Here is a 27,954-nt window from a genome sequence, read left to right as displayed (position 1 = left end):
CAATAATTTTTAAAAAGATTTTATTTATTTATTCATGGGAGACAGGGAAATAAAGAGAGAGAGAGAGAGAGAGAGAGAGAGAGGCAGAGACACAGGCAGAGGGAGAAGCAGGCTCCATGCAGGGAGCCCGATGTGGGACTCGATCCCGGGTCTCCAGGATCAGGCCCTGGGCTGAAGGCAGCGCTAAATTGCTGAGCCACCTGGGCTTCCCTTCACAAGAATTTTTAAACACAAGGAGAAAATAGTGAAACAATATTTGCAAGCTACCCTCAGTACTAATACAAAGAAGACACCAGGGGTGTCCTGTGCTGGGGAAAGCCATCTGCAACCAGTGGCTCCCCAAACACCTGTCAAGGCTGAACCTCCATCAGGCCTTCTTCTGCTTCCTGGCCCCACACAACCACCTGGCCACCATGCCCAGCAGCTTCCCACAGAGCCACAGGGTACCCAGGGTGACCACCAGCAGGAATAAGATGACGTCCAGCAGGTACTGCTCATGCCATGGCTGCTGCAAGGCATAGGGCTTGAGGTGTGCTGCACCCCCTGTCTGGAGGATGTGGTCGATCCAGCCCACCAGCCTCTGGGCAGGGGTCAGGGGGTGAGAGCGCCTGATGATGCTGGCAGCCACGGCTGCTGACTTGTACCTGTTGGCAGAGACAGCGTTGGGGTGTTACTCATGTGAACTCAGAAGTCTTAGAGACCTTGTATCAACACACACACACACCACACACACATTTCATCCATATGCACAAAAGACTGAATTTGAAGGAAAAGTGGTTGGCCTGATCTTGTCACAGTCGAAGTTCTAACCGGTCTCACCATGCAAAGATCCAAGCCTAGTGCTAAAATGCTAAACTATACAAAGATGACTAAGCTGTAAGGACAAGTCTCTACCCAAGGACACTTATGCTACAATAAAGGAAAAGTATACAAGGATATATGCGATGACATACATCCGATTCAGGGTAAATGTCCTCGAGACCCTGATAAGATACTCAGTCCATCGTGGTTACCACATTCTTGACCTATATTAGAATTTACTTAAGAGAACATGGACCCTTTAACTGAGAACACAGGGGAAACAAGAGACACACCTGGCCATCCAGGGGAGCTTACTCTCTACTAGCTAGTAGAAGGGACACACAATAAATTCAAACAGAATGAAATGGGGTGGTTACTGATCCTGAGAAGTGTGAAGAAGAGAAAATGAGTTATGATTGAAGGGGCTGGGTAAACAGTGCATCTAGGACTGTCACACAAAGACCTCTTGCCTCTCTGAGGAGAGGACATTGGAGATGAGTCCATGTCATGAGGATCCAGCCCTGTGAAGGGAAGAGAAAGATGTCGTAGGTAGCATCACTGATAAAGGGCCTCAGGCAGAGACAGTGTGCCATGTGGCATGGAGGATAGGATGGTGACCTCCCTAGTATAATTCTACTATCAGCAGCCCCAAAATATAAGACCTCTCACAGACCCTGTGTAAGGTCAGAGTCCTCAAAACCCTTAAAGTAGAAACTGTTCTTGAACCTAACATCTAACCTACATTGCCCAGTCTTGCCCTCAGGAGAAACAGGTCAGCTATTAGCATCACACACATATTATTCTATGGAAGTTTGGAAGCTTCAGCTTTTATTGCAAAAAAAAAAAAAAAGTGCCACACCGTGCTGTTGTGTTTGATGTCTTCATTCAGCCTAAGTGACCACAAACCCAAGTGGCCACAAGAGCTCCATACCTCTTGTCTTCTATGACTTACTTCATCTTCAGAGCAAATGTCTCTGCCTTGATCTGCTGTAGCTGTATAGAGACACCAAACTTTTTGGCTTCACTCGAATAAGGTTTTCAGCCTGTTCTTCAAAGACAGGAATCCCGACCATGGACACACCATGTTGGATAGCCTCCATTATGCTATTCATCCCACAATGGGTAACGAAAAGATGGATGTGTGGGTGAGCTGTTGCAAATCAGGAACAGAACAGAAATTTTTAGGGTAAAACTTTCAGGACACCAGATAAAGTTCCAAGGGAAAAAAAAAAACTACAAAGGGATATCAAAGTATGTTGCATAACTGAATTTACTGATTTAGCTTAGGACACACTCAATGGTACATTTTCCAAGATATAAAATTCTGGATTTGTTTCTATACAGAGATTCCTCTACATCAATCCATTTAAGGGGGAAAATCCAGGGAAAGCTTCAGAGAAGAGCTAAGCAAAACATATTCTTCGTAAAATCCATCCATCTATCCATCCATTCAATCCATCCATGCATACATCCTACATCCATCCATATTATTCTCTCCACCCTGTTTCTCTCTTTCCTTCTCCTAGTCTCTCCCAGTGTCACACTCTATCTTCTCTGATTTTCTATCTCCAACTCTGCTTCTTTCTCTTGGCCTCTAGCTCTCATGCTCACTCCTTTACTGCCCTTTCACTTTCCTCTTATCTGAAGCCTTAACACTTTTACTAACATCACATCTCATGTGGCATTCATCAGACTCACACTGTATGTACTTTCTCCTCAATTTCATAAGAAATCCTCTAAACTAGGCAATGATGGACCACCCATCTTAGTATTTCCAGTTCCTGCATGCTCACCTCACTCTTATTTAGAGAAAATTTAAACAAGCACTGATAATGAAGAGTTCATCTCAAATACTGCTTCTCAGTAGTGATGTGCATCAGAATCTATTTGTGTTTCTTTGAAAATCAGAATCCTTTTTACTACCCCATGCCTTGTAAATAAATGTGCAGAACCTTCTATCATAACTTCCCAATATGTTTGTGAGGCATTATTTGGAGATGTATATCTGATATAGTCCACGGCTTTGGCAAAGATGGGGCTCTAATAAGTGGCACAGGACAAAAATAACCTATTGGAATATAAGGAGCTCTCCGTTACCAGAGAATTTGATGGAGTAAATAACCAGCTGACAAGTTACTCAGGTTGACACTCAGATATCTTGGCACACCCTTCAGACACCATCAACATCAATTCCGTGAAAGCTTGCTTACATCTTAGGTAGCATAGAATGCTCTAATATGTGTGGGAGTGTGTGTGTGTCTATAATGGCACATGGCCTAAGAGACACTCAAGAGGCCAGGAATGACAGTGGCAACAAGACCCCCAGTATGTGTTCTAAGAGTCCACAAACTGTCTTCAATTGTGTCTGGACAACCTTGGTCTGTGTCAAAATAGGTAAGATCAAAGCAACCTCATGACAATATCACTTCTGGCTATAGGTATCAGGACTGCAATAGATTAGGAAGAAGAAAACATGCTAGTTTTAGCCACTTGGGAAGTATAGTCTCATTTCCCAAGAACTCCAGTTTGCTGCTCTATTCCTGTCCCATAAAGATTACTTTTATCTACCACCTGCCCTTTCTCCTGCTGGTGAGGTTGCCCAGTGGAAGCCTACAAATACCTAAATGGAAAGAGAAAAAAGATCCAGGCACTCCTTACCCAGGAGGTCATTCTGGGGAAGCCAGTCCACAATCTTCACATTTGCTGCCAATTTGACATCTTTGGGCCAGTGAGAAGGATTGTACTTCCATATCACCCCTTGAGACAGATGAGCAAAGGCACCATTCATCTCCCTGAGGACTTTCTGGGATTGAGAGAGATTCACCATGGAGCCCATGGCCACAAGGACAAAACCAGAGTCTCCAAACTTGGCAATGAAATTCTCAAATTCCTGGAGAGAGGTAAGAAAGGAAACGAGGTGAACAAAGTTGTTCATGAAAGCCCAGACAGCCTTAGAATCAAAGTCAGCTATTTACAAAATATATCCTCCTCTCCAGTGAGCCTAAGCTCACTGTCTTGAACTGGCTCTCATAGCCCCTGAGACGGCTCACTGCTCTCTGCACTGTGTTCATATCCATTGTGTCTGGCAGCCTTGAGGCCATTTTTCTGAAACCTCAGGACACATCCTACCATACAAAAACACTCAATAATCTCAAATGAACGTGAAGAGAGCTTTAGTGATCTAGTCACTACCACAATAGCCTACGTTGCCCATAAAGGACTCAAAGCATACTGTGGCACCAACATCTAGATCCAGGACTTGCATGTATAACAATGTTTTATAAAGAGGGAAGTCCACGTGTTGGGAATTTTTCTTCATTGAAAACATGGCCCCAGTACCAAAGTCATCCTCATCCTCATTCTAGGTGTGGGGGCATATATATTGTCATTTAGGAGTGTCCCGATGCCATTCCTAAATGCTAGGATGCTAGTGCCTGGGAGAGTGCCAGTTGCTGTCCTGGCCCAGTACAGGGCAGTAGGGTTTCTAGAAGTTGAAGTAGATGCTGGGAAAGGGTCTCTATCAGGTGACTCTCTCATATAAGCCTAAAGCCATCTGTCTTCTTTGTTGAGGGGTCTAGGAAAGTTTTAGCCCATTTTTAAATTCCTGGTTTTCTTACTGTTAAATTCTAAGAGTTCTTGCGTATTGTGTATATTTGCGTGTATAAAGTGCTTATTTGCATATTTGAATAACCATTTTAATAGATATGTCTTTTCCATATACTTGCTCTTGTTCTGTGGCTCCTCTTCTTATTCTCTTGACAGTGCCTGCTTGGAACAGAAATTTTAATTTCAACTTAGCACACTTATCAACCCCTTCTTTCATATAACATAACTTAGGTTTTGCATTTAAAAAGTTTTCACCAAACCCTAGCTCACCTAGATTTTCCCTGATATCATATTCTAAAAACTTGTACAATTGCATTTGCATTTTATATTTAGGTTTGTGGTCTGTTTTGAGTTAATTTTTGTGAAAAGTTTATGTTCTGAGTCCAATTTTGTGTGTGTTGAGATATCTATTTTCCATCACAGTTTTTTCAAAGTATGTGTTTTCTCTATACAGTTGTCCTTACTTCTTTGTGTAAGATCAGCTCACTAATGTCTGTGGGTCTATTTTTGAATTCTCTATTCTGTTACATTGGCTATTTTCTTAATCTTCTGCCAGTATCATACAGTTTTAATTATTATAGCTTTATAGTAAGTCATGAAGTTGACAGTGTCAGCCTTCCAACTTGGTTCTTCATCTTCAATATTGTGTTGGCTCTTCAGGATGTTGGCTTTCCATGCAAATTTTAGTATCAATTCATAATCTTTTTTTTAAAGATTTTATTTGCTCATGAGAGATGCAGAGAAAGAGGCAGAGACATAGGCAGAGGGAGAAGCAGGGGGAGCCTGAGGCAAGACTTGATCCCAGGACCCCAGGATCATGACCTGAGGCAAAGTCAGATAATCAACCACTGAGCCACCCAGGTGCCCCAGTATCAATTCATTATTATCCACAAAATAAGTTGGTTAGAATTTGTGATTGCATTAAATGTATTGATCAATTTGCAGAGAACTAGATACTTGGCAATATTGACTCTTCCTATCTATGAACATGGACTTTCTCTCCACTTTAGTCCCTTGATTTCCTTCAATAGAGTTTTGTACTAGTTCTACATATGAATCCTGTACATATTTTGTTAGATTTTTTCTCAAGATCACATTTTATATGGTGCTAATGTAAATGTTACAGTGTTTTTAATTTCACATTCTCCCATGAATTTCTGATATATAAAAAAGAGTGGTTTTATTTTTTTTAAAGATTTATTTATTCATGAGAAGATACAGAGAGAGAGGGGCAGAGACACAGGCAGAGGGAGAAGCAGGCTCCATGCAGGGAGACTGACATGGGACTCAATCCTGGGACTCCGGGATCATACCTTGAGCTTTTTTTAGATTTTTGAACTGGACCATCATGTCTGTGAACAAAAACAATTTTCTTGATCCTTCCTAATCTATATACTTGTCATTCCTATTTTTGTCTTATTACTTTACTTAGGACCTCCAGTATGAGGCTAAAAGGTGGTGGTGAAGATATATACTTGGCTTGTACCTGATAGGTTGTCCTTTTATTTTCTATATAATGTCCTTTGATACAGAGCAGCAGGTTTTAATCCATCCAAATTGATGAAATTCAATTTACCTATTTTTTTCCTTTGCTATTCATGCTTTTGGTGTCACATCTACAAATTCATTACCAAATACAAGTCCATGCAGATTTATCCCTTTCTTTTCTTCTGAGAATTTTATGGCTTTTAGCTCTTTATTTAGGCCATCGCTCCATTTTGAGTAAATTTTGGTATGTGGTGTGAGGAAGGCTCAAAATACATTCTCATTCATGCGACTATCCAGTGGGATCAGTAGCATTTTCTGAAGAGACTACTCTTTCCTTCATTGAATAGTTTTGGCACCTTTAACAAAAATGAATTGGTCACAGATGTATGAGTCATCCAACTGTGTTCCTTTTCAAATTGTTTTGGTTATTCAAGGTCTCTTACATTTCCATATCAACTTGAAAATTGGCTTTTTAATGTCTATAAAAAGAAGAGGCCTTTGAACTGTTGATCTGTTGATAAGAATTAGATTAAATATGTAGATCACTTTGAATAGTGTTGCTCTCTTTACAAGAGTAAGTATCACCATCCATGGTCTAGAGATGTCTTTATCTTTATTCTGGTCTTCCGAATTTCTTTCAGCAAATTTGTAGTGTCCAGTGTACATGTCTTTCAACTCCCGAGTTTACACTTCTGTCAAATCTTCCTCTGCATTGTTTCATTGTCCCCAGCTCACAACCTTTCCTCCATTGTTCAATCGGCCACTATTTGATTCTATCCTGCACTACACCATAAGATCTACCATCCACGGGGACCACTTAAAATCAGTTTTACTGTCTTTTGATAATTATAAGATTGATGTAAATCTATTACTAAAATTTGAAAAGAGCAGAAGGGGCAAGATGGTGGAAGAGTAGAGGACCTCATTTCATCTGGTGAATTTAGCTAGATAACTATCAAATCATTCTGACACCCATGAATTCAACCTGAGATGTAAGAAAAGAATGGCTGGAACCCTACAAGTAGAAAAATAACAACTTTCTGCAAGGTAGTAGGTGTGGAGAAGTGAATCCAAAGTGATATATCGGAAGATAAATGACAGGGGAAGTAGCCTCCATAATCCAACTACAGGAAAGTGATATAGCTCCAGAGTGCAAAACTGAAACCCTTATAAAACTGCTCCATTAAGAGACATCCCTGCCTGAAAAGTGCTTGCTGGAATAGTGTGGTCTCAGGATCCCCAGAATCACAGAAAGAATGAGGATGCCTGAGTCAGTAAAATTCCTAAGCATTGGAACAAAGAAACTGCTTACAGTCAGAAAGCCAACAAGGGGGATCTCAATTTGATCCCTGAACCACAGCCCAACGAGGTGACTGTTGTCCATGTGGGGATCCTGAAAGGACAGGAACTTGGGGACCCTCCAGCTTCCTCTGGGAGGAGCAGAGCTGTGTGTGCATGACCAGGTGACAGCTCTCAGTTCAGGGACCCTCTAAAAGACAGTAATGGGGAGGGTCATCCCTCTCCCCAGGAGAATCCATGTGGGCACGAACTGCAGGAGTCTACAGAGTTTGGCACACACAAAACTTCCAAATTCCTTTTATTAGGGCAGCTTTACTTTGATCCCAAAACCAGACAAAAAAAAAATCCATCAAAAAGGAGAATTACAGACCAATATCCCTGATGAACATGGATGCCAAAATTCTCACCATGATATTAACCAATAGGATCCAAGAATACATTAAAGAGATTATTCACCATGACCAAGCGGGATTTACTCCTGGGATGCAAGGGTGGTTCAACATCTGTAAATCAATCAATGTGATACATCACATTAATAAAAAGAAAGGACAAGAACCACATGATCCTCTCAATAGATGCAGAGAAAGCATTTGACAAAATACAACACCTTTCCTTGATAAAACTCTCCACAGTGTACAAATAGAGGGAACATACTTCAATATCATAAAAGCCATCTACAAAAAGCCCACAGTAAATATCATTCTCAATAGGGAAAATCTAAGAGCTTTTCCCCTAAGGTCAGCAACCTGACAGGGATACCCACTCACTCTCACCACTGTGGTTCAACATAGTACTAGAACTCCTAGCCTCAGCAATCAGACAACAAAAAGAAACAAATGGCATTCAAATTGGCACAGAAGTAGCCAAATTCCCACTCTTACTAAATAACATGATACTGTATATGGAGAACCCAAAAGACTCCACCCCAAAATTGCTAGCACTCATACAGCAATTCAGCAATGCGGCAGGATACAAAATCAATGCACAGAAGTCTGTTGCACATTTATACACTAACAATGAGACTGAAGAAAGAGAAATTAAGGAGTTCACTTCATTTACAATTGCACCAAAAACTGTAAGATACCTAGGAATAAACCTAACCAAAGAGGTAAAGGATCTGTATCCAGAAAACTACAGAACACTCATGAAAGAAATTAAGGAAGACACAAAGAGATGGAAAAACATTCCATGCTCACAGGTTAGAAGAATAAATATTGTTAAAACGTCTATGCTAGAGACACCTGGGTGGCTCAGTGGTTAAGCATCTGCCTTCAGCTCATGCTCCTGGAGCATGATCCTGGAGCTTCAGGGCATGATCCTGGAGTCCCGGGATCAAGTCCCACATTGAGGTCCCTGCATGGAGCCTGCTTCTCCCTCTGCCTATGTCTCTGCCTCTCTCTCTGTGTGTCTCTCATGAATAAATAAAATCTTAAAAAAAAAAAGTCTATGCTACACAAAGCAATCTATACATTCAATGCACTCCCTATCAAAATACCATGGGCAGGGGTGCCTGGATGGCTCAGTGGTTGAGCATCTGTCTTTGGCTCAGGGTGTAACCCTGTAGTCCTGGGATCAAGTCCCACATCAGGCTCCTTGCATGAAGCCTGCTTTTCCCTCTGCCTGTGTCTCTGCCTCTCTCTCTGTGTCTCTCATGAATAAATGAATAAAATCTTCAAAAAAAATATCATGGGCATTTTCAGAGTTGGAACAAATAATTCTAAAATTTGCATGGAACCAGAAAAGACCTGGCATAAGCAGAGGAATGTTGAAAAAAAATTGCGATGCTGGGGCATCACAATGCTGGACTTCAAGCTGTAGCACAAACCTGTGATCAACAAGATGGCATGGTACTGGCACAAAAACAGATACATAGATCAATGGAACAGAATAGAGAACCCAGAAATGGACCCTCAACTCTTTGGTCAACTAATCCTTGACAAAGCAAGAAATAATATATAATGGGAAAAAATGGTCTCTTCAACAAATAATGTTGGGAAAATTGGACAGCCACATGTAGAAGAATGAAATTGGACCATTTTCTTACACCATACACTAAGATAAACTCAAAATGATTGAAAAACCTAAATGTGAAACAGAAATCCACCAAAATCAGCAATTGCACTGTTGGGAATTTACCCCAAAGATACAGATGCAATGAAACGCCGGGACACCTGCACCCCGATGTTTATAGTAGCAATGTCCACAATAGCCAAACTGTGGAAGGAGCCTCGGTGTCCATCGAAAGATGAGTGGATAAAGAAGATGTGGTTATGTATACAATGGAATATTCCTCAGCCATTAGAAACGACAAATACCATTTGCTTCAACGTGGATGGAACTGGAGGGTATTATGCTGAGTGAAATAAGTCAATCAGAGAAGGACAAACATTATATGGTCTCATTCATTTGGGGAATATAAATAATAGTGAAAAGGAATAGAAGGGAAGGGAGAAGAAATGGGTAGGAAATATCAGAAAGGGAGACAGAACATGAAGACTCCTAACTCTGGGAAATGAACTAGGGGTGGTGGAAGGGGAGGAGGGCGGGGGGTGGGGGTGAATGGGTGACGGGCACTGAGGGGGGCACTTGACAGGATGAGCACTGGGTGTTATTCTGTATGTTGGCAAATTGAACACCAATAAAAAATAAATTTATTGTTAAAAAAAAAAAAGAAATCCACCAAAATCCTAGAGGAGGACACAGGCAGCCACCTCTGTGACCTCAGCCACAGCAACTTCTTGCTAGACACATCTCCAAAGGCAAGGGAAACAAAGGCAAAAATGGACTACTGGGACTTCATCAAGATAAAAAGCTTCTGTACAGCAAAAGAAACATTTGACAAAAACTAAACAGCAACCCACAGAATGGGATAATATATTTGCAAATGATATATCAGATAAAGGTCTAATACTCAAGGTCTATAAGAACTTATCACATTCAACAACCAAAAAACAAACAATCCAGTCAAGAAATGGGCAGAAGACATGAACAGACATGTCTCCAAAGAAGATATACAAATGGCCAACAGACACATGAAATGCTCCACAATATTTGGCATCAGGGAAATACAAATCAAAACCACAATGAGATACCATCTTACACCAGTCAGAATGGCTAAAATTAATAAGTCAGGAAACAACAAATGTTGGCAAGAAGGCAGAGAAAGGGGAATCCTCTTACCATGTTGGTAGGAATGCAAGTGGTGCAGCCACTCTGGAAATTGGTATGGAGGTTCGTCAAGAATTTACAAATAGAACTACCTTATGACTCAGCAATTGCACTACAGGGTATTTACCCCAAAGATTCAAATGTAGTGATCCCAAGGGGAACCTACACCCCAATGTTCATACAGCAATGTGTACAATATCCAAACTACAGAATAAGCCAAGATGTCCATATGTCGAATCGACAGATGAATGGAGAAAGATGTGCTGTGTGTGTGTGTGTGTGTACACACACACACACACAATGGAATATTACTCAGATATCAAAAAGGATGAATACCTACCATTTACATCAATGTGGATGGGATTGGAGGGTATTTGTTGAGTGAAAAAAGTCAATCAGAGAAAGACTTATATGGTTTCACTTCTATGTGTAATATAAGAAACAGTGTAGAGAATCATAGGGTATGGGAGTAAAACCGGAATGGGAAGTCATCAGAGAGGGAGAAAAACCATGAGAGACTCTTAACTACAGGAAAAAACTGATGGTTGCTGTGGGGTAGGGGGGTTGGATCACTGAGTGATGGGCATTAAGGAGGGCACATGATATGATGATCACTGGGCGTTATATACAACTGATGAATTAATGAAAACCACGTCTGAAACCAATGAGGTACTATATGTCAGCTGGTTGAATTTAAATTTGAAAAAGGAAAAAAATTGAAAAAAAAAAACAGAGCATGACATTAGAATAAGAAGCTACATGGTCTCTTTTCCTAACAGAAACATAAAAAAATTTAAAAGAAAAACTAAAGACAGACTGCACCACAGGCAAATGTGTAATCAGTCTCACCAAAGCCAGCAGATAGCTGTGAAAACACTGTCTCACCAACCAGAATCCCTATCCTCATCATGTGAAAATCCACATGTAAAAGAATAAAAGTCTACCCTCACCATACAGCATACAAAAAACTCAACTCTAAATGGATTAAAGATTTAAACATAAGACCTGAAACTATAAAGCTCTTAGAAACAAATATAGGGGAAAGTTCCATGGCATTGGTCTTGGCAATGATATCAGTGATATAGCACAATGCACAAGAAAATGAAATATCAAACTCAAAATGAACAAACACCAAAATAAGCAACAACAATAACAAAACCAGTTGGGACTACATTAAACTAAAAAGCTCCTGCATAGCAAAAGAAACGACAGACCAACAGACAACCTACAAAATAGAAAATATTTGCAAACTGTATTTCTGATAAGATATTAATCTCCAAGATCATAGGAAAGACTACAACTCAGTAGAAAAAAAAATCTTATACACCCATTAAAAAATTAGGCCAAGGACTGCAATAAACATTTATCAAAAGACAACATGCAAATGGCAAACAGATATATGAAAAAAGGCTTACCGATACTAGTCAACAGGGAAATGCAAATCAATTCTACAATCAGATATCAATTCACATCTATTGGTATGGTTATTATTAAAAACCATAAGACATATGTTGAGAATATGGAAAAAGAGCAACCCTTACATACTGTTGTTCAGAATGAAAAATGGTGAAGCCACTACGGAAAACAATATGGAAATTCCCCCTGAAATTAAAAATAAAACCACCATATGATGGAGCAATCTGATTTCTCTTTCTGTATCCAAGAGAATGGAAATCAGGATCTCCAAGAGATATCTGCATTCCCATATTTATTGAAGCACTATTCACAATATCTTTGATGTGGTAACCACGAAAATATCCATTCAAAAGATGAATGGTTAAAAAAATATATTGTGTATATATATACACACACACACACACACACACACATATATATATATATAATGGGATACATTAAAAAGAAGGAGATTTTGCAATATGGGAAAACATGGATGAATATTGAGGACATTCTGCTAAGTGACATAAGCCAGAAAGGTAAATACTGCATGAATTAACTTATATGAAGCATCTAAAATAGTCAAATTCATAGAATCTAAAGTGAACTTTGGTTTCCAAGGTTTGTGCCGAGGGTTGGGGGGGGTGGAAGGGTGGTAATGAGGGTAAAGGGTAGCTACTATTCCATGGAGGAACAGTTACAGATAAGTGAGATGTGTAAGATCTAGAGATCTGAGGCACAAAATGGTACCTAAGTCAATAATTATGTTTTGTACTATTAAAAATTTCATAAGGATGTAGATTTCATATTAAGTCTTTTTAGCAAGATTTAAAATAAAATTAAAAACATAAAATTTAAAAGAGAATCAAATGCAAAAATTAGACTAGAAAAATAAAAATGTATATCCTCATTGTTTGCCTGTCTCATGCTACATCACTCCCAGTTCCCTCTGGCAGAGGAGTCACCAATTCTGCACTGAAGAGCTCTGCATGGTGTCCATATCATCAGCCGAGAGCTACAGTTTTACTTACTTGTGGCACTGGTTTAACAGGTCTGACCATTAAGCTTCCAACATACACAGTGTTGGGGAGCAGGGGCCGAGCAAATTCAAGGGCAAAGTCAGAGTTAACAAACCACAGCTCTGCTTTCTTTAGAAGATGAGACAAAACTGGCCTAGAGCCTTCTGGGAAATATTCCTTGATAGTCTTGTCAAACGTAGATTGGATTTGCCATTGCTTCATGAAGAAATCAAAGAACATTAGAAAATTCCTCAGTCGGCTCCAGAGATCCATATGGTCAGTTAGCTGGGAATCGAACACTGGAATATAAGACACAGGGATTGGTAGTCCAATGTCCACACTGCCAAACTGGGTGGGAAGAATAGACACAAATGGCTTCCCAAGCTTCTCAGCAACCAGGAAAGAACAGAAGTCAAATGCTTCAACAAATACCAAGTCAAAATTCTCATTTTTTAAGGAATCCACGGTATCTCCTTTTCTTAGCAAACCACTGCATCGAATCCCCAGTTCTTCCATTAACTTTACAATGTTGTCAAATGTTTCTCTGTAAAAACAAAAATAGTAGTGACAAATATTTATTGGAAGTGTTAATTTTACAATACTTAAGAGAAGCTTGGTTCAGAGAAAAAAACCCAGGTAAGTAAGACCATAATATGACATCAGCCCACCTGATGTCCAATGAATAGTTTGCTCTCATCACTCTACTCCAGTTGTTTCTGCTTCCTAAAATGTTCTCTCTTTCTCCACTTCCCTTTCTCTGGCCAATCCATATGCACCCACTAGCAAAGCTAATTTGGGTCCTTCTAGTTTGTCTTTTTTTTTTTTTTTTGAGGTCATTCTACATTGAATACATCTCTGACACTAGCAGATCTCAGAGTTCCATGTCTAGTTGTTACATTCTGTGATGCCCTGTTTAACTTTCATTTGTACACTGATCCTTTATGAGTGACTGTCCTGTTTCCTAATCAAACTGTGGAAGTAACTTCATGGGATCAACATTCAGGTATATCCCTTTTATTTGAAATTGAGTATATCCTGAATTTGACAGACTGCCTCACACAAGGAACTTTCCAAAGGTAATATTAGAATCCACCTTCTAAACTGAACAGGAGATTTACATCTTCCTACCTGAAAAGACTAACATTTAATACAAAAATAAAGGCCTATTTGAAGCTAATTACTGTTTTTCAACTTCATGCTGGTGAAGTATTCACAAAAATTAATTCTAAAATTTTACCAATATCTATTAAGAGTCTTGTCTATGACACTATTCCAGGAACTATTCTTCAATGTTTCACATCAGTACCTACAAGGAAAATGATCCTTTTTATATAGCACATGGGCAAAGGTTGAGAATATCCTTGATGAGAGGTTACAAGTCAGGTGCTTTAGAGATCCATGAGCCTCCTACTTGAATGAAGGATTAAGAGAATCTAGGCTCAGAAGACCTGTAACCTGTGCAACATTCCACCATGTCAGCCTATTTAAGGAAGGCCCACAGGTGAGAGCTCATTAGCAATATGCAGATGTCTGCCTGAGGTTTAAAATCAACTTCATGTGACAACAGGTGATTAGCTGAAATTATTCTCTATTCTAATTTAAAATATTTTACATAAGAATGTTTGATTAATATTGTTGACAAATTCAAGATATGAAGTACATTTTCTTCAATAGTAGAGCATTAGTCATATTGGAAATTAAGTCAATCAATTGAAAAAATACAGGAAAGCACTGTGCTTAGCATATTATACCATATTTAAAATGTGGGTAGAACTGGTGTTTAAAATAATCAAGTGAGGGAGAAGAAACGAGACACATAATTTAAAAATATGTGAGTAACAACACAAGATGAAATAGACAAGTTTCAAATGAGAACTTTAGATCAGATCTCTTATATGATGAGAGAATTTGGTCTTCTAGTTTGATAAGGAAAAAGGCTTTATGAAAAAAGCCAGATTTTAGAACCACCTTATAGTAAGTAGAATTTCTAAGGAAAGAAGGGGGCTAGATGATAGGCCACTATATTAACTCAGCAAGGAATGAAGTTGTGCCTTTTCCCTCTAATGTGAAAGGTGAAGAATTTCTACATCCCAGGTAATGATAACATCTCTCATGTTACTCGTTCATTTTGTAACACCAAAATACTTGGCTTGTTAAGTGAGCTTAAAAGAGAGTGGTTCAAGGTATTTAAAAAAATCAATATTCATAAGCATCTTTCTATTCTTGATTTTATGTGAGGAAAAGGGAGGAAAAATATGTATAATTTCGTGAGTCTCACTTGCCTCATCACTTCCCAACAATGGGAAATTAAGCTGTCTAACCCGCTCTTGTGTTGTAGAAAATATACCCAAACATCTAGGTGAAATGTTGTCTGAAATATTCAGAAAGAACAGTCCCCTCACTATATAGAACAACACACATCCTTGCAGTGGAATAGCAACAGTACAAGACTGAACAATTGGGAGTATAAAACTCATCTTCTCCATCCATCCGCTGCCACTGTAATTGATCTCCTCTTCCACCCACTCATCCATCCACACATCATTTCTCTTAAACTCACTTCAAGTATCCATGCATCCAGCCATTCATTTGTATCACTAAAAAGGCAAGTCTTTCATTCAGAGAATAATTACCTGCCATGCAAAGCTTCTTTCCAAAATAAATCAATTCATTTATGTTTATGTTTTTTTCTACGATCTTCAGATGGAAGCCAACTTATAACTTTGTATGAAGTTTCTTTCCTTCCTAAAAAAATAAAAATAAAAATACCAATAAGGAAATGTTTAGTCATACCATAGAAGCCAAATTAACATTGGCATGATAATGTCACAATTTGCTTATTATTATTTGTGTATATTCAAATGTTTGCTTTTTGAATGTTTGTTTACTATGGTTTTTCAGCTTTCTCATTTCTTCAATCATGCAACCTGCTAATCTTTACTGAGGAACATATAATGGGTTAATAGCTTTTATTAATTTTTTATAAAGATTTTATTTATTTATCTATTTGAGATAGAGACAGTGAGAGAGAGAGAGAGAGAGAACCAGCAGGGGGCACAGGGAGAGGGAGCAGCAGGCTCCCTGCTGAGCAAGAAGCCTGATACATGGCTCAATCTTAGAACCTGGGATCATGACCTGGGCTGAAGGCAGACACTTAACCAACTGAACCACTCAAGCAACCCAATTTTATTCATATTAGAGTACTGGGAGTTTCTATTTAAGGTTTACATTTAGAGGTATAACTATTTACCATTTTAGAGATGAGAAAACAAAGACAAAAGAAGTGCCAGATAATCAATCTTTCAAGATTTCATGTACAGTGAATGGTATACTTTGTATTTAAATACAGATCTTATTTTATCCCAGTTCCCAGTTGTTTCCCATTAAGAAAAAGAAATCATTTTTTAAAATTAGAAGTGATATATGCACAGGTTTTTCATTCTGTCAAAAAATACCAAGGCCTAAAATAAAAAAAATCATAGTCCTCTGCAGTCCTACTTCACATTCTGGCAATTCCCCCATAACTCATGTGTAATAAAGTCTGACACCATTTCTGAAGTTAGAGTGATGACCGCTTTCAAGCTTCATCTCACCCTTAACCTTCTGTAACATATCTTGGCAGACAGAGTAGAAAGCCTCAACATGCCATCCTTTGTGTGAACAAGTGTTTCAAGCCAAGCAAGCCAGACCCAAGTAGGGGAATCCTCATCCACCCCACTCAGAAGCTTTCATAATTGGCATTTTGAGACAAAAGTATGGGTTTGGACTTTCAGTAGCCCTGGGTCATGTGTCTCACACAAATCCCTCTTCCATATCAGCTTAGGTTGTGTTTCTGGATCCAGCATGAGCTGTAATTGACACTAGGCTAGGTAGAAGTCTGTAACCAATAGTTGTGTGTCTCCAGGACTGCCCCCATTATAGACAGTACTCTGGGCAAGACTGATTCAAGTTTACAAGCCCACAGAATGGTTGAAGAAGGGTAGTCACTATGTCATAGGATGAGATTCACACAAGTAAAAGTGAAGGTACACTACAACCCTAGAAAATGCCTCTGTTACTTCTGCTGATTATATTTCTGTAGCTAAAAGAAAACACTGATTAACAGAGTAATAAGGAAAAACACTGATGACACTCTCAAGGAGATATATTAAGGGGTTCATTCAAACTCAATCTCAGGTGTCTCAAAATCACCACTGAGGAAGCACCTCACCTTGATGATACTAATTGGGACATTCTGAAGAAGAAACTTATAAATATGAATAGGTTAGAATGGACACCCTCCCGAAAATACATCTAATAATCACCAAAGGAAAGAGGAAAGAGACGGACAAGGCAGGGTGGGAGAGCAGGAAAGAAATTGAAACAGAGTTCTCAGTTTTCATACACGTGGAATGTAAGATTACTTTTTTAAAAACTTTATAAGAGAAGAAAGGTACATATTGGCTTTTGTACCTCTAGATCAGCTTCTAAATACTTTTAACATCAGGTGAGATAAGCTAATGACAAACCATAATGGTCTTAATCAATCCTGAAGCAAGAATAACAGATATGTGAGAAGAATATACTAAATTTATCAAGGAAATTCTTGTACCTGAGGAGTAAAAAATATTAGAGAGAGGACATATTTGCATGCCTTGCCTTAACTACTGGGATTAAATATTCCATAGTCACAGTAGCCATTTTTTTACATTATCTCCTAGTGGCTGAAACCTGCTTTATAAACCCATATGGTTTGGTTGCTTTTACGTAACAAGTAGTTAATTAAAATAAAAATAAGTTTTGGCATTTACAGTCAGCTTGACAAAAGGGACCATTTGGATCTGTCCAACATATTAAAATTGTTAATACAACCCAATATATATTAAAACAGTGCCTTTAAGGATTTTAATAAGATTTAACCATTATATAAAACATATTAAGCAAAGAGTAATCATTTTCACTGGTTCTCTATTTAATAGCCTAATTTAGACTATTATTAAACCAGCAAATAACTAATGATATCTTGCAGTGGATTACTATAATACTCATACTAAGCCCTCCATTTCCAATATTATTGAAATTGCTGACTATATCTAAGTACTAATAGATACTTTGCAAGCAGATTTGGTAATATGTTCTGCCCAATTCTTACTTCAATGAACTGTCTGCTGCAGTGTCTCTTCATATATATATATTATATATAAAAATTCTGAAAAGAAAAGATTTATCAAAAGGTAATAGCAAAGAGTCTGGTAAGATAGCAGAGCACCAGGAATCTGTCTTCCCATCTAGATAACAATTGCACTGGCAGATTCTGTATAAAATATCTATTTTGGAACCTTGCAGTCCACTTTCATGGAGGGTTTATCTGTAAACTGCAGAAAATTTTAATTAATTTCCATTATTTCAGCTCTGATCACATTATCAACTACCCATCTCCTAGCCACATCTCACAGTAGGCAGCTGAATATGGGTTCATAAAGCAGCTCGCACCCAGGTTTCAGGAGCTAGAGTAGGCAAAAAGGACCTGCTTCTCCAAATATAAGATATCTGTGCTCTGATTGCTGATTTCTGCTTCTGATCACAGAGGTGCAGACAAAGAATTATGCAGCAATGCTTGTACATCATACTGCATTATTGCAACCATCCCCCCTCCACCAGCTGAATGGACTTCAAGGGGTCTTAAGAGACTGATGTCTCCTTTTCCCCAACATTTTTCTCATTTTCCTCTTTTGAGAGGGAAACATGAAAGGCTAGGACATCAGAATACAACTACATACACCAGAAAAAAATTTTAAAGTGTCCATTCATGTCCAGCAAAAGGCTCAGAAATATCTGAGAATACCAAAATTTATATCTCAGGTTAATCCTCATCACAAAGGCAGCCTAAAACAATCACTAAATTAATTAACTAATTAATTAGACAAAATTAATAGCAATAATCTGTAAACCTTGGAGAAAAGAAGTGAGTCTCACCTCCAGTTTTAATACATTGTTATATTCAAATGTTCAGTTTGCAACAAAAATCCAAGACATACCAAGAAACAAAAAACTGAAGCCTATTCAGAGGAAAATAACGAATCAACAGAAACTGTTCCTGAGAAAGGCCTGATGGCAGGTATACTAGATGATGACTTTAAAATAACTGCCTTAAAGATTCTCAGAGAATTAAAGGAAAATGTGGAGAAGGTCAAGGAAAATGTGTATGCAAAATAGAAATGTCAATAAAAGGATATAAAATCTAAAAAGAAACCTGAAACAAATTCTACAACTGAAAAATAAAATAAATGAAATGAAGATTTCACTAGAGGGATTCAAAGGCAAATTTGAGCAAGCAGAAGAAATAATTAGTGAACCTGAAGATAAAACAATGGAAATAATCAAGTGTGAAGAACAGTAAGTTAAAAGACTAAAGAAAAGAACACAGCTGAAGGGACCAACATATGCACTGTGAATGCGCAAAAGAAGAAACAGAAAAAGAGAGAATATCTTTAGTAATAAGGGCTGAAATAAATGAAATATATGAATTTAAACATCCAGGAAGCTCAAAAACCCTTAAGGGAAATGAACGCAAACACAACGCATCACATTATAATCAAAATTGAGAAAGATAAAGAGAGAATATTAAAAGCAGCAAGAAAAAAGTGACTCATCACATACAACTGATTGTCAGTGCGATAATCAATAGATTTCTTTTTGTTTGTTGGTTTTGTTTTGTAGTATATTTTTATTGGAGTTCAATTTCCCAACATATAGTATAACACCCAGTGCTCAACCCATCAAGTGTCCCCCTCAGTGCCCATCACCCAGTCACCCCATCCCCCTACCCACCTCCCATTCCACTACCCCTGTTCGTTTCCCAGAGTTAAATTTCTAATCAGAAATTTTGCAGGCCAGAAGGCAATGGGCCAACATATTCAAAATTCTAAAAGAAAAGAATGATCAACAAAAAATTATGTATCTAGCAACACTGTATTTCAAAAGTGAGAGCAGAATTAGGACATTCCAGGAAAAACAAATCTAAGGTATGTTGTTACCACTGGACCTACACTGAGAGAAATGCTCAAGGGAGCAATCCAGGGAAAAATGAAAGGACACAAAATAGTATCTCAAGGGTCCATAGAAAAATAAAAATTTTAATAGAAGTAAATGCACGGGAAATTACAAAACCAGTATTATAGCAATGCTTCCTAACTGCACTTGTGGTTTCTACATGGTTTATGAAGCTAGTACATTTTAAGAAAACCAATGATTAGTTTAAAAGCAAGTATTATTTAAACTTTGTTTGTGGGATACCTGGGTGGCTCAGTAGTTGAGCGTCTACCTTTGACTCAGGGTGTGATCCTGCAGTCCTGGGATCAAGTCCCACATAGGGCTCCCTGCATGGAGCCTGCTTCTCCCTTTGCCTCTGTCCCTGCCTCTCCCTCTCTCTCTGTGTCTCTCATGAATAAATAAAATCTTTAAAAAAAAAAAACTTTCGTTGTAACTCCAATCAAGTTTTCTATATAATTTAATGTACTATGCACTTAAATTGATGAAAGTTTCTGTTTGGGGGCACATCTATACAAAAAGATAATGTTGTGATGTCAACAACCTAAAGGGATGGGAATGAACAAAGGTGGAGAATTTTTTAATGTTATTAAACTTAAACTGGTATAAATTAAAATGTGAGTAACATAGATTTAGCATGTTAAATTAAATCTCCATGGTAACACACAAACACACAAAATAGCTATAGAATATACACAGAAATAAATGAAAAAATAATTTAAACATTTCACAACAAGCATCAATAAACACACACACACAAAAATAGTGATACAGGGCAGCCCAGGTGGCTCAGCGATTTAGTGCCACTTTCAGCCTGGGGTGTGATCCTGGGGACCCAGGGTCGGGTCCAGCGTTGGGGTCCCTACATGAAGTCTGCTTCTCCCTCTGCCTGTGTCTCTGCCCCTCCCCCCCCTTTGTGTCTCATGAATAAAAAAAAAATCTTTAAGAAAAATAGTGATAAGAAAGTGAGGGACAAGAAACTTACAAGGCATATAGAAACAGATAGCAAAAGGACACATGCACGTCTTTCTTTATCAGTCATTACACTAAATGTACATTGATTAAATTTCCCAATTAAACAAACAGACATTGGCACAATGGATAATAAGACATGATCCAAATGTAATTGTCTTGTATGGTGACAGATGGCAGCTACACTTGTGGTGAGCACAGCATAATATATGCAGTTGGCAAATCACTATGTGGTACAACCTGAAACTAATGTAACATTGTGTATCAACTATACTTCAATAAAAAAATAATAATTAAAAAATAAAATGGGACTAACAATGGGGGAAAGAAGGTCTGAGGTATATGGGAACTTCCTGTAATATCTTTGCAACTTTTCTGTAAATCTACAATTACCCCAATATATTAATAGTTTAATATAATAAAATACATTAAAAATAAATACAAAAATAATCACACAAACACAAAGAAAAACATGGTCTAACTATATACACTGTCTACAAGAGACTCACTTTAGATCCAATGACATAGATAGAAAGGGAAATGATGGAAAAAGATATTCTAAGCAAATAATAACCAAAAGAAAGCAGAAGCAGATGAGCAAACATCAGACACAACAGACTTTAAATCAAATAAGATTGCAAGAGACAAAGAAAAACTTTGTATATTAATGATTCAATACAACAAGGTATAACTATTATAAAGATATATGCACCCAATGAGAAACCATCAAAATATCTAAAGCAAAAGCTAGCAGAATAGAGAACGAAATGGACAGCTCTATATAATCATTGGAAATTTCAATACTCCTCAATAATGGATAGAATATCCAGAAAGATCAGTAAGGAAATAGAAGACTTACATATATTGATCCACTAGATAGAACACTAGATATAACAGACATCTTCTGAACACTCTACTCAACAATGACACACACATTCCTCTCAAGGGTACATGGGATATTTTCCAGCAGAGACCATATGCTCAGCCACAAATAAGTCTCAATATAGTTTAAAACATACTTACCACAGGGTATCTGACCCCACCAGGGGTCAGGAGGAAGATAGAAATTCACAACAGAAGGAAAGCCAGAAAATTCACAAATTATGGAAATTAAATAATACCCTTTTAAACAATACCCATGTATCAAAAACAGATCACAAGGCAAATCATAAAATACTTAAAGACAAATAAAAATGAGTACACAACATACCAAAACTTTTATGGGATGTACCCAAAGCAGGACTTAGAAGGAAATGTACAGTTTTCAATGCCTATATTAAAAAAGAAAGTTATCAAATCATTAACTTATTATGCAACCTTAAGACACTGGGAAAGAAAGTGTACTAGACCTAAGACATAAGGTAGAATTAAAAAAGATTAGGGAGGAAATTAATAAAATTGGAAATAGAAAACCAACAGAAATCAATGAAAACAGAGACAGTTCTTTGAAATGATCAAGAAACTTTACAAACAATAAAGAGACAAACTACTTGAGAAATAAATTGAGAAGCCCATGAATCCAATCAAAGCCTGAATTCCAAGACAGGACTGTCTTACATTAGCTGCTGATCTGCCCTCCTACCTCCACACCCAAGGAAAGCAGAACTAAATAGCTTCAAGGGGTGGAATTGTCTGGTCAGGACAATGTCCCTCCAGGTTGAACTTCATTTGAGTGTTTGTAAGCAAGTCCCTGAGAATCAGTGATGTAACTGCACAGTTCCCCCAAAACAAAGAGATCTGTCACTTGGGGAATGTCTACCTGGTAGACAGAGAGGTGCAGCAAGTTTTCTTAGAAAAAGGAAAAGAGTCAGAACTGAAGACAATTCAGTCCTCTGTAGGGCGGCATCTTTCACTTGTGATTTCAGTTATTGACCAGAACCGTCCTACATGCTAGCATTAGAAATGATAGCTAATTCAGTTTTCCTGAAGTCATTTATTCATAAATGTTCTAAATAAAAATCTTATAGTTAGGTTATCCAAGCAGGCAGTTAATACAGATTCAAAAGGTTCAGTACTGAGTATTGAATCAGGTCAACAAGAATAATCCAATCACGTGTTTCCTTATTTGCAGACCTCTACCAAGTTCTGCTAAAGGGAAAAATTAACAATCCATTTCAAAACCTCAGAAATTTTGAGTGAATGATAAGTATTGGAAGAAACTCTGAACTATTAAAACTTGGAACCAAGAATAAAATGGAGAGGAATCCATGAGTCCCCTGAATTATTTTAGAGTGTGGGTATGTATATTAAAGTGGTAGAGGGTCTAAAGCTTTCAGCAGTTCCTCAATCCATGAGAACCACCAAAATGAAATGATCATGGACTACAACTACCATGGTTGGCAGTCAAGGCAAATACACAATCAGACTAACAATCAAGGCAGTTACAAAGGGATATGTATAGAAAGGATATGAAAAATATAGAACCCAAGCTAGGAGGTGATTAAATAGTAACAGGGTCTGAAGTTCATCTCCAGAATTTCATAATTTCTCAGACTTTTTTCATCAAAAATGATTAATTTTGGATTTTTTTTTAAAAAATTAATGCTTTAGCAATTCTGAATGAGTAATCATGAGCTTAAAGTTCAAATCCACCCAACTCAATTATTAACCTGCTGTGTGAACTTGAACAAAACTTTAAAGTTCTCTGGGCTTCTATGTCCTTGTTTGTCAACAGACAAGAGCTACAAGATTGATGAACTTCATATTAGCTACAATTCTTTTTTTTAAGATTTTATTTATTTACTCATAGAGACACAGAGAGAGAAAGGGGCAGAGGCACAGGCAGAGGGAGAAGCAGGCTCCATGCAGGCAGGGAGCCTGACGTGGGATTCGATCCAGGGTCCCCAGGATCAAACCCTGGGCTGCAGGTGGCGCTAAACCGCTGCGCCACCAGGAAGGTGCCCTTAGCTACAATTCTTTGGATTCAGTGACTCAAAAACTTCTGACATCACTATGCACAAGTCATGGGCAGCCAATGATGTCTCAAAAATATACAATCAACTCATTGATAGATTCTGATCCTAGGACATGACCAAAAGGCATCCTGGTAAAGCTTCCTTAAAGTTCAGGTCTCATAATAGGAGTAGAAAGTAACCTAGAAACAGGAAGAGCACCTCTTCTTATGTAACAGAAGCTATAAAAATGGCTGAATACTTGTGTTCAATACAATTAAAGCCACACCACATGATAGTAGTTATCAAAATGATCACTAATGATGAATGGAGGCTTGCCTTTTTTTTTCTTTGTTCTTGTTACATTTTATTGGCATCACGTTCATCTCTTTACAGAAGAACTTGGCCCACACCCTAGAATGTAGACCTTTGGAAAAAGGGGATGTAATCCGTTAAGCAAGCTACAATGCAGGGGCAGATCCTAGGGAAGGAGCAGGACTGTCAGGGTTCCATACCGAAGAAACAGGTTAATCAAGAGTGGACAGTACTGGGAGGCGGTGGGGAAAAGGAGAAAAAGGTTTGCTAACCTAAGGATACCACAACCCTGAAAGGAGCGCCTTCTAGAACAAAGGTAAAATCACTAGGACAGATTCGGATTTTCCTTTCCCTCTTATCAGTAGGATGCTGACCTAATAGGGGAGTTTTGAAGTGTGGAGCTGGGGGGAGGGGGGAGAGAAAGAAAAAAAAGAATTTTTATTTCTGAAACGACAGCCATTTATCCATTGCACACACCACTGTATTATGCAAATGAACCTTTTGGAAAATTTAGACACAGAAGGGAACTAGACAGTTTTCCCCCTGGAGAGATGAAAAACTTTTTGGCTCTTAAGTCTTTAATAAAAGGCATTTTCTCAAGACATAATTCTGTGTCTTCTTGTGTCTACTGTACAGAATACTGCCTCTAGCTGGATTTCTGAATTCTGAGTTGCTAATACTCTGCAATCCAGACAGGGTTCAACCCTCCACCTTACATGCCTGCATTACAGGACTTAAACACCTAGAAAAGGGGGTAAAACATGGAGTCATGGAATGTGGAGGCCAGGTCTACAAAGCCTAAAATGATATCCAGCAGATAACATAAACACACACAAACACACAGATTTTCCGACTTCCAATACAACTAGATTCAGAAATGTTTTGTGCTAAGTAGTGCTATCCAGAAGACATTGTCTCTCTGGGATAGAAGAATTTAGTGATTCAAAAACAAAAACAAAACATACCTTGGATTAAAAAGGCTTCATTAAGAAGCATAGTAACATCATGACCATGATCTTGAAGAATCTGAGATACCTGGTCCAGCAGTAGATAATGGCTTCCACCTAGGAACAATACAAGATTTCATTTTTATAAAAATGTGAACAGAGGGTCTGAAATTGATGTAGGGGAAGGGATCTCCAAGGTAAGGGGGCAAAGTGTTGATGGTGAGCCACGGAAGATGAGTTTCTTCAGCCCCTCCGTCACACTTTGGGTAAGCCCCAACTGGGACAGCCATATCCAGTCTGCCCAAATCTTGACCTGTGACAATCATTCATCAAATATTTCCTTTTGTGACTCATGGTCTCCATGTCAGTGTGTGATGAGTTTCTCTGCTTAGGCCTTAAGGAGTCCCTCGTGCTAGGTACCTGTTGATTTTAGCCAGTACTTACAGAGGCTCTGTGCCCTAAAGAAGTAACTGTACTGGAAATTAGACCTAGTGATGTGTATGGGACTGGGAAGGGTTCCTCGGGGACAATCAGTCAGAGTTATTTATGGAATCCTTCTCTTTGTTAATGGATGTTAGAGTGGGAACAAGAAATGTGGGAGTCCATGAAATAGGATTGGAAGCAGAAGGAGGTGAACCTACCACTTAGAACCAAAAATCCTTGAGATTCCATTACATAAGGCAGGATGTTTCCAGTGGGGCCTGAAAATTGCTGAACATCCAATGAAGGCATTCAGGGTAAGAGTGGGTGCCTGGGGGTAGAACTGCAAGGTCCTGCATGCATGATGACCTGGATATCACCCAAGGTAGGAAGGTCTAAAATTGTAAGGGAAGACAAGCTTGATGGGCAGGGAGGGACAGGTTCTATCATTGCAAGAAGTGTCTAAAATCTCGAGCCATCACGGGGCATTTTTGTTGAGCCTGAGTCTCCGCAGCAGAGAGAGCCCGGTCAGGAGGGAAGGAAGAGAACCTGCCCAACCGGGAAGCGGGGTGGTTGGGAAGGTGCGGCCCGTGACGCCGGGTCACAGGGGGGTCACGGGACTACAGGCGCGCGTGTATCCGTGGAGGTTAGTCCGGTCTCGTGTATTTATGCTTGTGTTGCCCGGGGCAACGTGGATTCCGCAACAAGCCCCTGCGGCCTCGGCGGGCCTGCTCGGGCTCACGTTGAACCCGACGAAGGCCCCGAGAGAGGGGAGGAGCCCGCCCGCGGAGGCCGCCATGTCTGCGGGGCGTGGTGCCCCGGTGCATTCTGGGACAGAGGCGGGGCCTCCGACCGCACCTGCTCCTGCTGCAAGGCCCGGGTCACGGGCTTTCCACAGGTGAGGGAGCTCTCTTTTTCTGCTGCCTCTATCGTTTAAAAAAAATTTTTTTTTTAATGGGAAACAAGGTTTTTTAAATACTGATCTTTAGGAATCCACACTGTAAAGAATTGGGTAAGAGGACAGCTTTGAGGTAAGAAGCAGTGAGTAAAGTCGGGGTGTCCATGAGGGAGGTCTCGTGGGCTCTTGCAAAAGGCCCCTTATTCCCCTGACCCTCAGGGTCACTGTCAGGAAATAAAACAGAGATGCTCAATTAGACTCTGTGCTTTTTCCTCAGATTTTTGGGGATCTAAACGTGACGTGGGGAGACCCCTATGCTTTCATGATGATGCCACATTTTCCTGGGGAAGCTCCATCCTATGATGCCTCCTTATCCTGACAAATGTTCCGATTCCCCTTCTGTTGCTTTGGGGCCAAAGTAAAGGAAATAAACCTGACTTCCTGCAGAATTGGCTGCTTCACTATCCTTCAAAAGCTTCGAGCAGCAAGGGCGAAAGAGAGAGGGGCTCCCAAGGACTTGACTGTCCTGGGGTCCCCTCCTGTGCCCATCAGTTCTGCAGGTGTCCTGTGAATGACACATTCCCAGTCTGGGCTGCTGCCCACAAGAGTCCCCATCCTTGGCCTCCAAGAGCCTAAACTGACCTCGCCTTCCACTTCCTACAGCATCTACTGCACACCTCCAGACGTCTGGGGTATGCCTCTGAATGTCCAGCCTCACCCTGGAGTAGATGGCTCGAGGTCTCCAGGTCAGCCCTGGATCTAAATTCTGGCCCCAGCTATGCACCATGGGAAGCACCTACAAGGCAGATTTTTTTTTAAGTTTTTATTTATTTATTCACGAGAGAGACAGACAGAGAGAGAGAGAGAGGCAGAGACACAGGCAGAGGGAGAAGCAGGCTCCATGCAGGGAGCCTAATGTGCCAGGATCATGCCCTGGGCCAAAGGGGCAGGCACTAAACCGCTGAGCCACCCAGGGATTCCCTACAAGGCAGATTAAAAGAGAAGAAAGGAAACCACTGTTTTCTCAAGAACTGACTTCCCCAGCCCAGCAGTGGGGACCTCTCTCTGCGACACAGGCCTGCCCACCTCTACCTCCGCCAGCCTGGGACACAATCCAGTCTGAAAACCCGGGATGCAGCTGTCTCTGATTTTCCCACCAAGCACTCACCCAGTGAGGATACAGTCAGGATTTTGGCGGCCTCTGAGAGCAGGAACCCAGACAGGAGGAGGCAGGCTAGCAGCAGCGCCCACTGTCTGGCCATGTTCGCTCCTGGACCAGCTGTGGAGCCCAGTCCTGTGCCCTGTGCCCTGAGCCTGTGCCCTGGGGACACACTCTGTGCTGGCAGCCAAGGAAATGCACTGAGGGGACAGATTGGGAGGAGGTGAGAGGTGGATCCCGCTGTCTGCTCTTCCGTTTGTCTCTGCTCGCCCTTTGCTCCTCCTCCCCGGGTGCTTGCTCCATAGGCTCTTCTGTTCTCACCCTCCCTAACCTCAGGTAGTGGGAAGGAGGGGTCAGTGAGCTCTCCTTAACCCCTCTCTGTCCCTGTAATCGCTCTCCACAGAGATGATACTCTAAACCAGGAATGCAGAGACCTTAGGAAGTTGCTTTCCAAGATAGTTCCACCTCCAGGTCACTCAAACTGATTTCCATTTTAGAGATCCTTTTCCAAATTTTCCCACCTCCTTTTTTAAAAAGACTTTATTTA

The 27,954-nt window shown here is 39.6% G+C and overlaps 1 protein-coding gene across 1 annotated transcript; it reads right to left on the bottom strand.

Annotated features, from left to right (window-relative positions):
- Positions 1 to 96: 96 nt before the first annotated feature.
- On the bottom strand, positions 97 to 27,836 carry LOC489233 (UDP-glucuronosyltransferase 3A1-like). The gene is given in 8 exon segments (XM_038535324.1): positions 97 to 644; positions 1,733 to 1,826; positions 1,829 to 1,951; positions 3,460 to 3,691; positions 12,789 to 13,320; positions 15,410 to 15,521; positions 24,949 to 25,047; positions 27,417 to 27,836. Coding segments are annotated over 8 exon segments (1,563 nt in total). The 5' UTR covers positions 27,511 to 27,836; the 3' UTR covers positions 97 to 367.
- Between the last annotated feature and the right edge of the window lie 118 nt (positions 27,837 to 27,954).

This window comes from Canis lupus, chromosome 4 (genome assembly GCF_011100685.1).
Source record: "Canis lupus familiaris isolate Mischka breed German Shepherd chromosome 4, alternate assembly UU_Cfam_GSD_1.0, whole genome shotgun sequence".
In the NCBI taxonomy this organism is placed as follows: domain Eukaryota; kingdom Metazoa; phylum Chordata; class Mammalia; order Carnivora; family Canidae; genus Canis; species Canis lupus.
This window is presented reverse-complemented; position numbering and strand designations above follow the sequence as displayed.